The sequence below is a fragment of the Caloenas nicobarica genome, chromosome 1 (assembly GCF_036013445.1).
Source record: "Caloenas nicobarica isolate bCalNic1 chromosome 1, bCalNic1.hap1, whole genome shotgun sequence".
In the NCBI taxonomy this organism is placed as follows: Eukaryota; Metazoa; Chordata; class Aves; order Columbiformes; family Columbidae; genus Caloenas; species Caloenas nicobarica.
In genome coordinates this window covers 63,571,514-63,585,785 of record NC_088245.1, presented here as the reverse complement: position 1 = coordinate 63,585,785, position 14,272 = coordinate 63,571,514, and the positions used below count along the sequence as shown (strand labels likewise).

The 14,272-nt window shown below is 41.9% G+C and overlaps 1 protein-coding gene across 4 annotated transcripts; it reads right to left on the bottom strand.

Annotated features, from left to right (window-relative positions):
• Positions 1 to 6,653: 6,653 nt before the first annotated feature.
• Positions 6,654 to 12,366, bottom strand: MRPS33 (mitochondrial ribosomal protein S33). Of its 4 annotated transcripts, XM_065649978.1 has the most exons (4): positions 11,863 to 12,139; positions 9,650 to 9,712; positions 9,301 to 9,556; positions 6,655 to 7,582 (listed from the first exon to the last, which is right to left on the bottom strand). In XM_065649978.1, the coding sequence occupies exons 3-4, from the start codon at positions 9,513 to 9,515 to the stop codon at positions 7,477 to 7,479; spliced, it is 321 nt and encodes a 106-aa protein (XP_065506050.1). In that variant the 5' UTR covers positions 9,516 to 9,556; positions 9,650 to 9,712; positions 11,863 to 12,139; the 3' UTR covers positions 6,655 to 7,476. The 4 variants fall into 4 exon arrangements, with proteins under 4 accessions (XP_065506066.1, XP_065506050.1, XP_065506042.1 ...); XM_065649970.1 differs by lacking the exons at positions 9,650 to 9,712; positions 11,863 to 12,139 and adding an exon at positions 12,295 to 12,366; XM_065649986.1 differs by lacking the exon at positions 9,650 to 9,712.
• Between the last annotated feature and the right edge of the window lie 1,906 nt (positions 12,367 to 14,272).

The window sequence follows — 14,272 nt, the reverse complement described above, 5'->3', positions numbered from 1 at the left end:
CCGTCTCTCCTGCACCCTGCGTGTTGTTCAGCATCGCGAGAACAAAATGCTGACCTGTTTCTTTCCTTGTCTGAGTAGTGACCTCATGGTCCAGCAATGCATGTGCTGCATCGGAGTCCCCTTGCCTCTCTGCTGGCTTCCTGCCTCCACTTGTGTGCTAGCATGAGAAGCTGAGAAAACTATACATTTTATTGAACGGTAGCATAAATACTGAGAAATGTGGCATATAAGGAGCCATTGAGAGAGAGCATGAGCCCTGAAACCACCCTAAAGAGAAGCAGCAACCAGTGGAAAAGGAAAGGGTGGGACGGGACATAAGAGTAGATGGAGAGAGAAAGTAGCAGAAGTAGTCAGTGGAGGAGAAGGTGTGGCTGGCTCTCCTAGGAAATGAGCAGCAGATGAAAACCGGGAAACAAAGGAGTAAGAAGCACTGATTTTCCTGGCCTGACATGCTTGAGTGAAACTGGGACCAAATCTCACGTTTGAGAGGATCAGTCAAGACACTCCTGTTGCCTCATCATCCTTTGTCATTGCTTTAACGCGTTCAGCTCGTTCGGATGTGTAATTTCCGAGTCCTTTATGTTGGATAGTGATAAGCTGATCAGCTTTATGGACTAAGTAGTTTTAGATTCCTTGCATTATTATTCCAGTGTGAACAATCACATTTCATAACTCAAAACCATGCCATTTAGGCACAAAAAAAGCACTAACACAATTGAGTGTGTTCCAAGAAAGGGCAGGAGAGGATTCCACCTCAAACAAGTTATTTTGCTGTTCGGAAGATGACTGTTCAATTATGTTCCAGTCTTAGGATTTTCCTTCATAATATCCAGGCTTGCTGATCTTCCCCCAACCTGAATACCTGCTGTCATTTGATCCTCCAGCACTTTACAGATGGGTTGGTAACTCTCTACATCTCTGATCTAACAACAGTTTAGTTAGTAAGTGCACCTTTCGGTTTCTAGCCTCTTCACTGAGCAGAAAAAGTCCATTAGAGTTGGTATCGGCCTGGAGTAAAGAAAATTTCAGAGTCCAAAAGGGCTAAATCAATAATCTGGATCAAATACAGAAACTGCAGCTTTGACATGGGACAGAGAGATCATGGTGACTGAGCGTGGTTTTTCAGGGCAATACCCCGCTTTACTGGAGTTTTTTTTAAGAATTATTTTTTAAGAAGCCAAACAGGATGGATAATCTTTTTAAATGAATGCCGATATTGTAATACCCACGCACACATCTTATGTATTTAAACGTGTCTTTTGCTGACAGAGTCAGTATCACAGTTCACAATCCATCCTTGTCCTTTAATCCTCACTACCACCGAGACAACACAAGCCTCACAGACATTTAGTCTCTCCCAAAGAGACAAGCTGCCTGCCAAGCATGTGGGAACTAGGACAGTCTCCGAAGCACGTTGCTATATTCTCATCGTTCCTGTGAGTACGCACTTGGCCAAAGGCAAAGTTTCTGGTGCAGCGGTCAATGGCCTCTCAATGTTTTTGACACTGTGGATTGCTTGATGCTTGAGGTTATGCTAAAGGCTCTCGGACACGGTTATTCCTTTTTAATATGATATGACTTCTCTCTCCAGAAGACACATTTGTTTCGGTAAATGAACACAATTTCTGTTACCCCCCTCTGGTGGAATTCTCCAAGGCTCCAGCTTAGATCTTCATTTTATCTTATTTTTAAGTGGTTTGCATGCCTAGTCAATACTCTACCATCTGTCCTCAGAGGGCATTAATGTTTATTAATAAACTTGATGATACTATCAAACAACTTGAGTTTGAAAATACAGAGACACACACTGTTGGCTGTATTGGTGTCAGGCGACAGAGCAGTATTTTAGCAAACATTGCAAACAGCCTAATATTATTATGATCAACCCTGAATGTCACCGGGGAAGCAGTTACTGCACACGTATGCACAACATCTCCAGAGAGATGTTGTTTAATCAATGCTGTCCTGAAGCTACCACTACCAGTCAAAGGCTAAAGGAGACTACAACCCTGTTTGGTGGCATAGGATTTACCTAGTTGTTACTCAGAGTTAAGTCTCATTGATACCAGTTGGAGATACTCAACATTCACACAGCTTCTAAAATTAGGCCACTTCTGTAGCTGCTTGAATCTAGAATCACATTTTAGACATCCCTTTTGAAAGACTGGGGCTGAGCGACCCCATTTATTTTTATCCAGGCAAGACTGCAAGGGAAATTGAGGAATGTGATGAATTTACAATTATGCATTTGCAGTGACACACCATTGCATGCAGTAGAATGGTTTTTAAACTTTCTGAAGCTTGGGTACTTTTCACTCCTAATACCATTAAAAGCCTATTTACTGAAACAGCCCATAAGGCAAACATCAGACCTACAGAAAAAACAACTGAAGTGGGAGAGACCCTCTGAACTCTACGAAATATTTACAAACAGATTTAGGGAGGATGAAGTAAAGTACTTCCAAGCATAGACAGAAAACCTAATGGATATAAACATCCTTTTTTAGCTCTTGGTAAGATTTGTTTTCATAGCCCTAGCTATGATATGAGAAAATGTATGAAGTCACCCAGTCTGTCTTCTCTTCCAGGAGAGAAGTGGTCCCTGTGCTATGTTTTGTAACGCTTGGCTCTGCCTGACTCAGACAACAGAAGCCAAACCCACTTCTTTGGAGTCTTTTCAATTTTTCTAAATATTTCACTTTTCCCCAGTATTCCATCCAAAACAATTCAATACAGTCTGTATAAAGACACTTTGATGTCACGACCATCATCCTGTTGACTTCATATTTATCCCCCTAGAGAAGCCTAAATAATTTCTCAGCCAGTGTGGTGTTGATGTCCCTCTAACATCTGTCTGCATAGTCATGCTCCTCGCCACTGGAACACCCTATAGCTGTGCTCTGCTGTGACTGAGCCTTCACAAGCAAATTCTTTCAGATGTTTTCACACCTGTTCCTTCCTCTCTGTACTCAAGACATTATTCTTACACTTGAGGAAAAGGACAAGAAAAAGTGAAGAGGAGAAAAAAAGAGACTAAAATGCTTTTCTTTGTGCTACCCCAGCTGTGCAGGCACAGGAAGATCCACCTAAATATCTGGCCTACACAGATAATTTAATTCTTACCAGGATTTACGATAAGAGTATTGTTCAAGATAACGAAGAGAGAGAGTCCTCTTGAAGGATTTTGTTTCCAGGATCTACTGCCAAGGGATTGCACAAGAAGTGTCACAATCAGGCAGTTACAGAGGAGAACAGAGTTTAAAGGAATCCTTCCAAGATCCCCATAGCACTTGTGGGTTTTTGCATATTTTCCTTTGTGCTTTAAAAGAAAGCAAAACCATACAAAACAGAGGCATTCCCTCATCAAAGCAGCCTTTCAGATTTGTGAAGTTTCTCCAAAACATATAGAATTTGTTGATTGTTGTTTTTCAAATGATCCTAAAATGGCCTTCAAACTTGAAGTGGTAGAGGAATATGTACACAGAATATGTACACAGATACTTTAAATTTTCAGAAATATTTACATTTTAAGAAATACATGTGTTTTTTAGTATTTTTTTTCTGACCAAATCCATTTTTTTTCAGCATTTGAAGGCCCTAAGGTCTAAAGCAGGACAGTGAACACAGTAACTTACCACAGCTTATTTTATGTGTTAAAATTGTCATCAGCTGTTGCATACAATCATCTCTCTGAGATAAAGCTCTGAAATACGCAGAGGTACAAGTCTTACTGTACCCAGACTAAGCTGCTCTTTACACAAGGTTCTCCTGGGGTAAATTCCCATCCTAGAAGCAGCTTACACTCATGACACTATTCACTAAGTGATCATTATTCTAATTTTACTCTTAAGGAAATGTAGGCAAGTAAGACAAAGCATTTGTCTAAAATCAGAGAGTAACTCACGTGCATTTCACTGACCTGCATAAACTTAGCACATTGCTTTAATAAGTAGAATAAACTCTTTCCACAATTAGGAGAAACTTTTTTCAAGTTAGTACTTCCCCGAGCGAAGCTCATATATTTTAACACACTGGTACCTTTGCCAGAAATCAAGACTGCCTTTTTCTTTTTCTTTCACCATTACAAAGTGTCATCATATGCAAGTGAACTTCTGCCTGCCTGCAGGACTTTCAATAGTCAGAGTTTCTGGCAATAGCTGCACTGCCTATAGGATATATACAGCAACTGGGTCAGCCTGTTTACAAAATAACTTGTGATTATCAAGGCAGTACTCAGCACCCACGACTATATTATACTGGAATATAATTAAAGACAGACATAGTTAAAGCACTGTAAAATAAGGAAGCAGTGGCACTTAATAAAGCTATTCAGGATTGGGAAGAGGTTAAGGGTTTGACTCGCAATTAGTCCCTTGGAGATCAGCTAACCACATTATTCCTATCAAGAATTAAACCACTCATCTAAATATCTGCTGAGGACAGTAGCACAAACCCTCAGAAGAGTGAAATTTTTTTTTAAAAAAACACAGCAGAGTTTAAATGGTGAAAAAATTCATTCTACGGGGAAAGTAAAAAGTCTAATTGAACTTATTTGTACGTAAAATGGATATCCTGCTGTACTAATAACTGTATAAAGCATAAGAGTTCACATCCTCACCCCTCGGAATACGGCTGAAACTCTCCTTCCCCTCCTAAATACACATACTGCATTAATACCTGGCATGTTTCGGAATCCACTTCCAATTTGTCTACACCCTGTGATTCACAAAACATGGTCTTCTTCAGGCAATGTCTATTCCTAAATGACAGAGCACGGGTTAGAAGGGAGGTAGGAAAGCACCTATTTCTATCCCAGCTATGGAGAGAAGGCTGTATTTTCTGGAACAAAATGAGCGTAACTAACACTCTTGGTGAGCAATGGGTTATCCTAATACTAGGACATGCACCAATAATGGCTGAATCATCGTTATTTTATAGTGAAGTCTCAGGAGGTGAAACAGCCATTTTTGAGAAGACCTAGTTCTAGCAAATGAGTATTAGAGAAGAAAGATCATGAAAAACTAGCAGGGAACCTTTCTTATACTGCTCTTCTTAAAAGTTACTTATTTTTCCCCTCCATGTATTTTGCTTTTGCAAACACTGTAAAGATGAAAATCAACAATTCAGTCCATTTGTTTCACATCTACTTACTTCACAGGCACTTCCATCAGCTTCTCCCTCTTTTTAGATATGCTGGAAGTATCTTCCCAAAGTACATTCCCAGGCTGATGCTTTGATTCTAGAGCACGTTTGCTCTGGCAGGTTCCAGACAACAGGGAACATTATAGATGACCAGCCAAACAAGCCTTTTATTTTGCTGTTCATGACAGGAACTTCTCAAAACCCATAAATAGCTGGGTGGCTTGGAGCACAAAAGGAGAAATAGATAATTAGGTTTAGGGATAGAATCTAATATCACACCACTGAGTTAGTATCTGTGTCTAGCAAGGTGGTGTGCTAAGATAGAGAATACCTGTAGCGTTCCCTGCCCTCAGTACATTCTGTAAATGTTCAGTACTTAAGTAGACTACATGTCAATTCAGAAGCATAACCACAGCAAATCATGCTGTGTGAGTATTTTACCTATCATTATATGTATACTCATAACCAGGTCTGCCCAAACACGAAGTTTAAGACCACACATACTTTACTGGAGCAGGACCATAATTCACTTGTTGATGCATGCACACTTTCTCTCTCTTGTACATTTATAGTGTCAAAACTTGAAGTGTTTCACATGAGCAAAAAAAGATGCTGTTGATTTTTCATCTTAAACTGCAAACATTTTTATCGATCTTTGGTTTCATTTTAGAAGACATCAAGTTTTTGCCAACAAAGCTATTGTTAAGTACAATCACCAAGTGTCCAAAGCTGCCACAGTAATTCTGCTCAAGAGGTTCAGAACTGGTCTTTCTGTCCACCAAAGCAACCAGCTGAGCAACTTCACCCGACAGCTGTAGCCAGAAACAGTGTCAGGCAGCAGCAACCTTCCTACTTGGGCCAAGTCCCTCTACATAGTACATGGCTCCATGCCGCTCTTCTTCCTAAAGAGAAATTCAAGGGAACCAGATCCATTTCCCCACAGCTGCACATACATCCCAGGAACCAAGTACTTCTCAGAGAGCTCATTGCAGGCTCTGTATTCTTCAGTACCAGTCACATCACAATCCACACACAACACACAGAACACCAAACTGCCGTGGGCATGTTAGAGTTAGGCAAAGGCTTTAAGTTAGATTTTAAAAAAACAATCAACACCTCTTCAATTAATAACCTTGGTGAAGTACAGTCATCGAGCTGTTACAAATTTATATAGATCGGCTGATTTCAATGACCAGAAGAGTCCCTTCAAATACACTTAAATTTTAACAAGCTTGGTTTAGAAATGGCAGCGGTTAGTACTACTCCCTACTTCAGGATGCCTCTGTATGGAAAAAATCAAGCGTATCCCAAGCTAACTGTGCACATACTTTCTGCTTCAGTTACTCTATATTTTTCATTCCTCTCCTTTACTACCTCAAGCATGTTCCTCTAAGCTTCCACGGTCTGGAAATTAAAAGATGCTGTTTCAGGGTACACACAGGCAAGATGCACACGCAGGCAGGCAGAGCAGCACAGCTGCACTCTGTGCTTTCTGTTCCCTGACAGGGGCTGACAGGTAATAGATTTATGCAGTCATTAGTGTTTGCAACACTGAAGGAGCCTAGTGATAAAACCACATATTGAATATCAGTAAAACTGTTCATCACCTTATGAAGTACTTCATACATGTCCTCCAGGCAATCAAAATAAATTCAAAATCCTTTTATTATGGTAAACATACTGTATCTTAACTAGTAGGGGGTCTCAAGCTGGAAAACAAATTTCAGCCTCTTCTGTTGTAGTATCTAAATATTCAGGGTACAATGAGAGTGCTGTGGGCAGGCAACAGACCATGAAGTATTGTCCAGTGCAAAATGCAGAACAATAGTCTAACAGCAACTTAAATTAACACTAAATCTACCTAAAGTGAAACTCATCATAATAGGCAAGACGACACACAGCAACAGAAGCAGGAAACATTTTTTTTGTGGCTACATGCATAACAGTGCTGATATTAATCGAAGAAATAAAACAGACAATGAAAGCCAAATGATTTTCCAGATCCAGAAAAACTGAAGCAACTACAGGTGTTTGCAAGAAAACCACTGAGCACGTTTTTTTTTTTTACTGTTGTTTTTACTACTTGGGTAAGAGAGGGCTCTGACAAATGAACGTACTACAATATACAGTATATTTGAAGTACAGAAATTAAAAACTGTTAAAACCACAAAGACCCTAGTGCACTCCCAAGGTGGACTCCAGCATTTCACAGGGTGTTTCTTGTGCCCCACACACAGCTCACATGCCAAGCCCTCTCTGGCTGGGAACAGAAAGCCTGAGTTAGAGCTGTTCTCCAGTATTTCCAGAGTAGTTCATTATATTGTCCAAGTGGTACTACTTCTTCTTGAGAGCTCTCTTTCCTTCTCCTTTCTTTGGTTTTTCCTTCCCACGGAGCTTTTTCAATCGCCTCATCTCCTCCTTAAAGTCCTGATGTTCATCCCTAGATGAGGGAAGAAAGAAAAAAGTTTACTCTGTTTCTTGAATACCTAGATGTGAAAGGTTCTATGAGCTGTACGATAACATAAAAAAACCCCTTGAAAGTCTTTTTAACAGTGAAGTCCATATTGAAACTCACTGCAGTGTATTCAGTGTTACTGCTAGCAGTCATTTTCAGCTGAATAATATGAAAGATTTGCTCTGGTACTTTCAAAACAAGGTTTTCAGCAACAAATGGTGTGTGCATATATATATATTATTTCCATTGCATTTATTGATCCAGTGTGTTTAAATGAGCAGTAAAATACAAAAATCAGCAAGAGATAAGAATGAGAATTTCCCCTTCTCATCTGGCTTGGCAGCCTAGCAATCGCGCACTGTGTTTCTATGCTAGATACTAAGTTTAGGTCATTAGCTTCCAAGAAAACAGGGGCATGCTGAGCAGTAATTACAGTACATGACACTGCTCTCAGGTGACTTCAAGAATGAATTACGAAAAAAAGCATCAGCTACTGGCAGAATCTTAATAGGAGAATAAAATAGAAAGGAGGATAAAGGGGCTGGCAGAGATAATGAATCCTCAATGTTCTACTAAATTCTATTTAATCTCTGTCTCTGTATTTTTCAGTGCAAAGGTATGTTTCAAAAGTCACAACTGCATCCTAAGTAGCCTAAGATTGCTGCACTGCTATTTTTAAACACAACTTTTCTAAAAAAAAATAAACAAAAAAATTGCAAGTTATTATCAGGCCCTATTAGTCTATGACTCTTCATTATATATTTCTCACCAGCAAACCTGATCCTCTTACAAACTCTCTGTGTACAAAGCAGCTAGAGAAGGAACTTGAGATTACGAGCGGAAGGAGAAGAGTAAAGAACATTATCATGTCATTAAGGCTTTCTGTGTAAACAGCTCTTCTAGAAAGTGTTTGCATGCCCACTTAAACCAAGAACATCCTGGATGCAATCCTTGATGGCTAGTATTGAGATACTAGCAATAGAAATCAGGCTGTTTTGACTTTACAGGGTTAGCACTTTTAAGGGACTTCTTTAGTGCTACCTGATGGAAGTCAAAGAATGCATTTGACTCCTGCTGATGTTCTTTTGCAGTGCAGTTTTTCCTACTTGAGACTGTGGAAATTAGTTTAGAAATTAGACAACTGGTTTGGATGAAGCTGAAATTCATAAGGCTATTTAAACAACATTTGGATTTAATTTAGCTTATTTTAAAGGATAAAAAGCCCCTCCAGCCTAATACAGACTTTCCTTCTCTTCTAAACTTCACTTATTAGTTGTTGAATGATTAAGAAATATATGGTAAGACTGTCTTAGTGCAATTTTTGTGTTAAGGTAACATCACCTCTTTGTAGCACATTAATTTGCCATATTCAGAACTATGGACCCATGTCTTGTCTGCAAGAAAGCTCTCTTCCCCACAAAGCCAAAGCAAGAGCTATTTCTTATATAATTGGTTGCCCATAACTACACCTAAAGTCTTTCTCACAAAAGGTTCTAATTATGGTAAAAGTTACTCAGACAGTAGTCACTTATTCTACTCTCCTTGCCCTCAGTGCAACAATCAAGTGTTTATTTCCATATGCACAATACTCTGAACTAAACCTTTTTCTACGTTCCTATTTTCCTTGAGGAAATATAACAAAACTCACACCCACCCCTTTCCCATCTCCAGTTCTGCTCCCACCCTATAAGCACAGAGATTACCTGTAGAGACCAAAGTAACGGAGTTTCTTCATGAGGGCATAGTAGGTGTTGTGAGGAGGATACCAGCTGTAGACCTCCTTCCGCTTGGCCAGAGGCTGCTCACTGAATAACTTCACTACTTTCATTGATTTTGAGTCAGTTGGCCTGACAACTTCTCCGAATATCTGAGCACTCAGCCGGGCCATTCGAAAAGCATAATTGGAAACATTCGACATCTCTCAAGGAAGAGCGGGCACACACAGACAGACGGACCTTCCTGCAAAAGGAAACACAAGACAACCACAACTCTAAGATGACTGAGTATTGCAAGATATCCCAGAATTAAGCCAAACAAAATAACTCATTGTACCTGGATCACATATTCGAAGTCATGCATTCCTTGCATGAAGTCGGTCTATCTTAGTACATAATCCTGCATATAAAGAATATCTATGCTAAACCAGGTACAATTAGCAGCCTAACTAGGACGCTACAGACAGCAATACAGACTATGAAAGTACCTACACTGAACCACAATTTACCATGGCTAGTTTATTAGCAGATCAGACTCAGCTTGCTTAAGGCCACCTTTAAACTCCAGTCAAAGGACCAGTTACAGTGTGAACTCTGCCAAAAATGGTTCCCACCGTGATGCCTCTTGACTTCTACACAAGCACAAGGTGAGACACCTCTTAAATATACTAGGGAAGCAACCTGGAAGTTTTTCTTGTGAAAATTTCTCCTCCTATTTAAAACACTGTATGAATGTTGTTACAGTCCATTGAGCAAAAATGGCCTATTAGCTGTATAAATAAATAAAATATATCATGCTTCGCTATATGAATCACACAAATCCTTCCCATCTCAACTTCTTTCCCTTGATCATTCCCACCAACTTTTTCTCCATTCTCTTTTCAGTTTCTCTTGATATCTCTATTACTTTTAAGAGAGGAAAGAGATCATTTCCCCATGCCAAATTATTTTTTTCCCATAAAATCCCACATCAGCAGCTTCTTATTCTTTTTCAGCTGTCTCCCACCTAAAGACACTTCTGCAATATAAATGCTTTTGAGGACAAAACTGTCAGACCACCAGAGACAACATCTGTACTCTCTAAAAGGAGTGTGGAGAAGGGTTTTCTCTCAGTGTTCCTACCCATCCCCATTTTTTCCTCGTTTGCATCTTTACTCTTTGTTTGCACAATGGGATGCAATGGACAAGAATAAGAGTTCTATGATCCTGTATTTGAAGCTGTTACGTTGCCTGTACTGTAGCCTTTTTGAGCAAGTGATGACGTAATTCTATAGAGAAATTAAGCAAGAGTTCATTCAAGTGCACTACACTTAAAGTTTAAAATTCTTGTTTTTAGAAGTATTGCACAGCTGATTCCAGAAGATGAGTATAAAAAATTAAAGAGCATGGAGCAAGGACAAGAATAATCAGCAGGACAGGGTTGAGTCCATTTTGGTATAACAGGGAGCCTGTTGTTTAACATCACGAATCTGAAGTAGTCATAACCATGCTTACAAATAGCTGCTCACTGGAGGATCTGATGTACAACCATCTACTTTGATTTGCTCTTGTTAGCAAAGCACTAGAGAGGAAGCAGGGAAAAAAAAATCAGGCACGAAAATAATACAGTCTAAGAGAATAATGGGAAAAGCAACAAAAGGGAAGGCAAAGTGTCAGAAACCTCAAGCTAAGGCAGGAGGCCTAGTGTGATAAGACAGAAGCTCTTAAACGATCACAGAGCAGCGCTTCAACTTGAGCATCTACATGTAGGAATGATCAGTAAGTCTTGCCAAGCCATCCATTTCAGAACAGCCAGTCCTAGTTTCTATATTCAGAGATAAAGCAACAAATTGTCCCCAAAACTCATCGTATCATCACCGAAAATATCACCAAACTCAAACACAACGCTTGCTTAAACTCCTCCAACTACAGCCTTAAAATGAAAATACCTTTAGGTCCTAAATGAGGGGTGTCGAACTCATTTTCACTGGGTGCCACATCAGCCTCATGGTTGCTTTCAAAGGGCCAAATGTAATTTTAGGAATGTATAAATTTAAGAGTAGTTACATTTACACAGTCCTATAATTACATTCAGCCCTTTGAAGGCAACTGCGAGGCTGATGCGGCCCCCAGTGTAAATGAGTTTGACACCCCTGTCCTAAACAATGTAAACCTGGGGTCTGAGGGGCCTGCTTTTCACTTCAGAATCACTAAAGGAATCTAAATAGCCCAAGACAAGACTGGAGACCTCTGTTAATCCTTGCTGGTCTAAGAATGTTTGAGAGATGAGAGAGGCAAAGGCTACAAACTCTCGTGTGCCAGAGCTATCCAAGCCTGGTGTTGGGTGACCTCCGATTCTGTGAGGTGCCACCAGAACAGTCTTGTTCTTGCCACAGCGATGTTATTTTCCGGGAAACACACTGGTAACTGACACACCTACACCAAAAGCAAAACCATCCTGCAGAGCTGCATCTCCACCTGCTCCCAGCTCCTCACAGCCTGGCCTTCCCGTCCTAGCCCGGGTTTTCGCTTCCCGATCCGCCAGCCTGTCTCAGACCATTCCCTGCTCACCCAGCATGTGACAGGAGAATTTGCTGTTTCCAGAATCGCTTTTGATTTTTCCATTACGGGGGAAGGGCAGGCCACCCCGGGCCGCCGCCCGGCCCGAGGGGCACCTGGCCCAGGCAGGGTCACCTCCCGCTCCGCGGCCTCGCCTCCCTCCAGCGGGACAACCGCGCCGCGGGGGAACCGCCGGCACCGGCTCCCCGCTGCCAGGGGCCCGCGGGACCCGCCCGGCAGCCCCAGCGAGGCCCAGGATCCCCCAGCCGGGCCCAGAAGGCGGCGCAGGCTCAGCCGAACCCCCCCATGGCGAGCGCCCGGCTCTCATTTCCCGCCCTTCAGCCCCCAGCCCCGCTCTCCCCGCCGAGGCCGCCGCGGGCGGCCAGCCGCGGCCCCAACCGCCTCCCACCCCTCCGCCCGCCCCGAGCCCCGTCCCGGGCTGACCCTCGGGCGGCGCGGCCGTGGCGGCGCATGCGCGGGGGCGGCCCCGCCGAGGCGGCGCGGCGGGTGACGTTGGGCCCGTGAGGCGCGGCGCGGGGCGGGCGCTGGGGAGCGGGGCCCCGGCCCTGGGTCGCGGCCCCGCCTGGCCGGCCGGGCCCGCCTCCTGTTTCCCCGCACGCAGCGGCGCGTTGTCGGGGTGCTGGGAGGCGCTTCGTGGTCACCCACCTTCGTGCCCTCTGTAGGAAACAATTATTTTGCAGTTATAATAGGCTCAGGCAGGATCTCTCAGCAAAGCAATTTTTTTTTTTTTTTTAATAACGATATTGCAACACCGGGTGTTCTACCTAAAGGTAGGCACACCTAATAGGGCAAAAAGGCCCTGCTTATATCCCCCCAAAATCCCGGCCGCAATTTCCCTCCCGTTCCCCATTGGTTGGGTACTTCAGGGTTTACAGACCACCCCGACACATACAATACCCTTCCCCTTATCAATCTCTTTAAAATATGGATTCCTGGTACTTTGGCTACACTTCCCCCTAAATTAACTTGTAAATACAGGTATCAGGATGCATACAGGTATCAGTATATATTCCGGGAAGAGACTGTTTTACATTAAGAATTCATAGTCCGATGTCTCTCGGTCCTTCCACCTAAATTAACTTGTAAATACAGGTATCAGTATGTATACAGGTATCAGTATATATTCCAGGAAGGGACTGTGTTTTACATTAATGATTCATAGTCAGATATCTCTCAGTCCTTCCCCCCTGCTGGGGTCAGGCGCCAGGTCCTCAGTTACGTAAAAACAACAGTTCTTCCTTAAATGTTCCTCACGCCCCCAAACCTGGAAGCAGCGGGGAACCCCCAAAGCCTCATACCCCTTCCCCAGCACCCCCACTTCTGGCAGCTCCTTCCCAAGCACAATTCAAATGAGCCTTCCCGGTGCTTGATTTATGCTAATTTTTAATCAGTGCCAGGAGGTGCTAAATCAGGCCCTGTGCAAACATCTGAGTAAATGACAATTATGTGATTACATTTATAAGCCAAACGTGTAATGCCATCAAAGAATGAAATTGGCTTTGTCTGGCTGGATCTGTTTTCTAGAAGAGTGTCTATTCACAGGCATTAAGTATCTTGTTATTCCTTAGTCCATCTGTGATTAATTTTCTGTCACTTTTTCCATCCTTCCCTGGGCTTATCAGCTTTGTGGCCTGGGCACCCCAGTAACTTCTCTTGCCCTTCTTGAACAGCGGCATGATCTTCTGTAACGTCCTTCGTATTCCAAGATTTTGTAAAATTAACACTCCTGAGAGGTTTTTTTTGCCAGTTCTTCAAGGATTGTTACGCAAAAGTTCCCTGGATAGCCTAATTTTTAAATGTTTTTCCTAGTCAATGTTGTTTACCATTTTTTTTTACTCACTAATGGACTGAAAAGTGCTGCCTTTTTTTTTGTTTGTTCATTTTAACTTCATAATAAAGCGCCTCTTCCTTCGTCTTTCTAGGGAGACAATAGACGATTTTACCATTTCTGCCACTTCTATGCTATTTTACCATCTCTGTCTAGTCAGATACCTTGGTACTGTCACACTCCCGTTTTACTGTCTGTAGTCACATTACTCAGGCATTTATTGTTGTCTTTATTTTTTGTATACTCCAGAACATTTTTTCTTATTTTTTTGCCTTTCCGCATTGTTTTATACTATGCTTTTAACTTCTGAGCGTTTCCTTCACCCTGCTGCTGAGCCAAAATTGTCCTTCAGCCTAAAGTGGCTATTTTGTTTATTAGGCAATCATCACTTTTAGACTACGGAGTCAGATCATAAGAATTCTCATTTACATTTCTATCTCTATTTTTTTAATCGTATTTTTCTCATCATTTCTCTCATTGTGTTGGGGATAGTCTTCCTGAAACATCTCCGTGTGTGTAGGAGAGTATTTCCCTGGCTGGGACTGTCCTTTTTCGCTTATTGTAATCAAACTG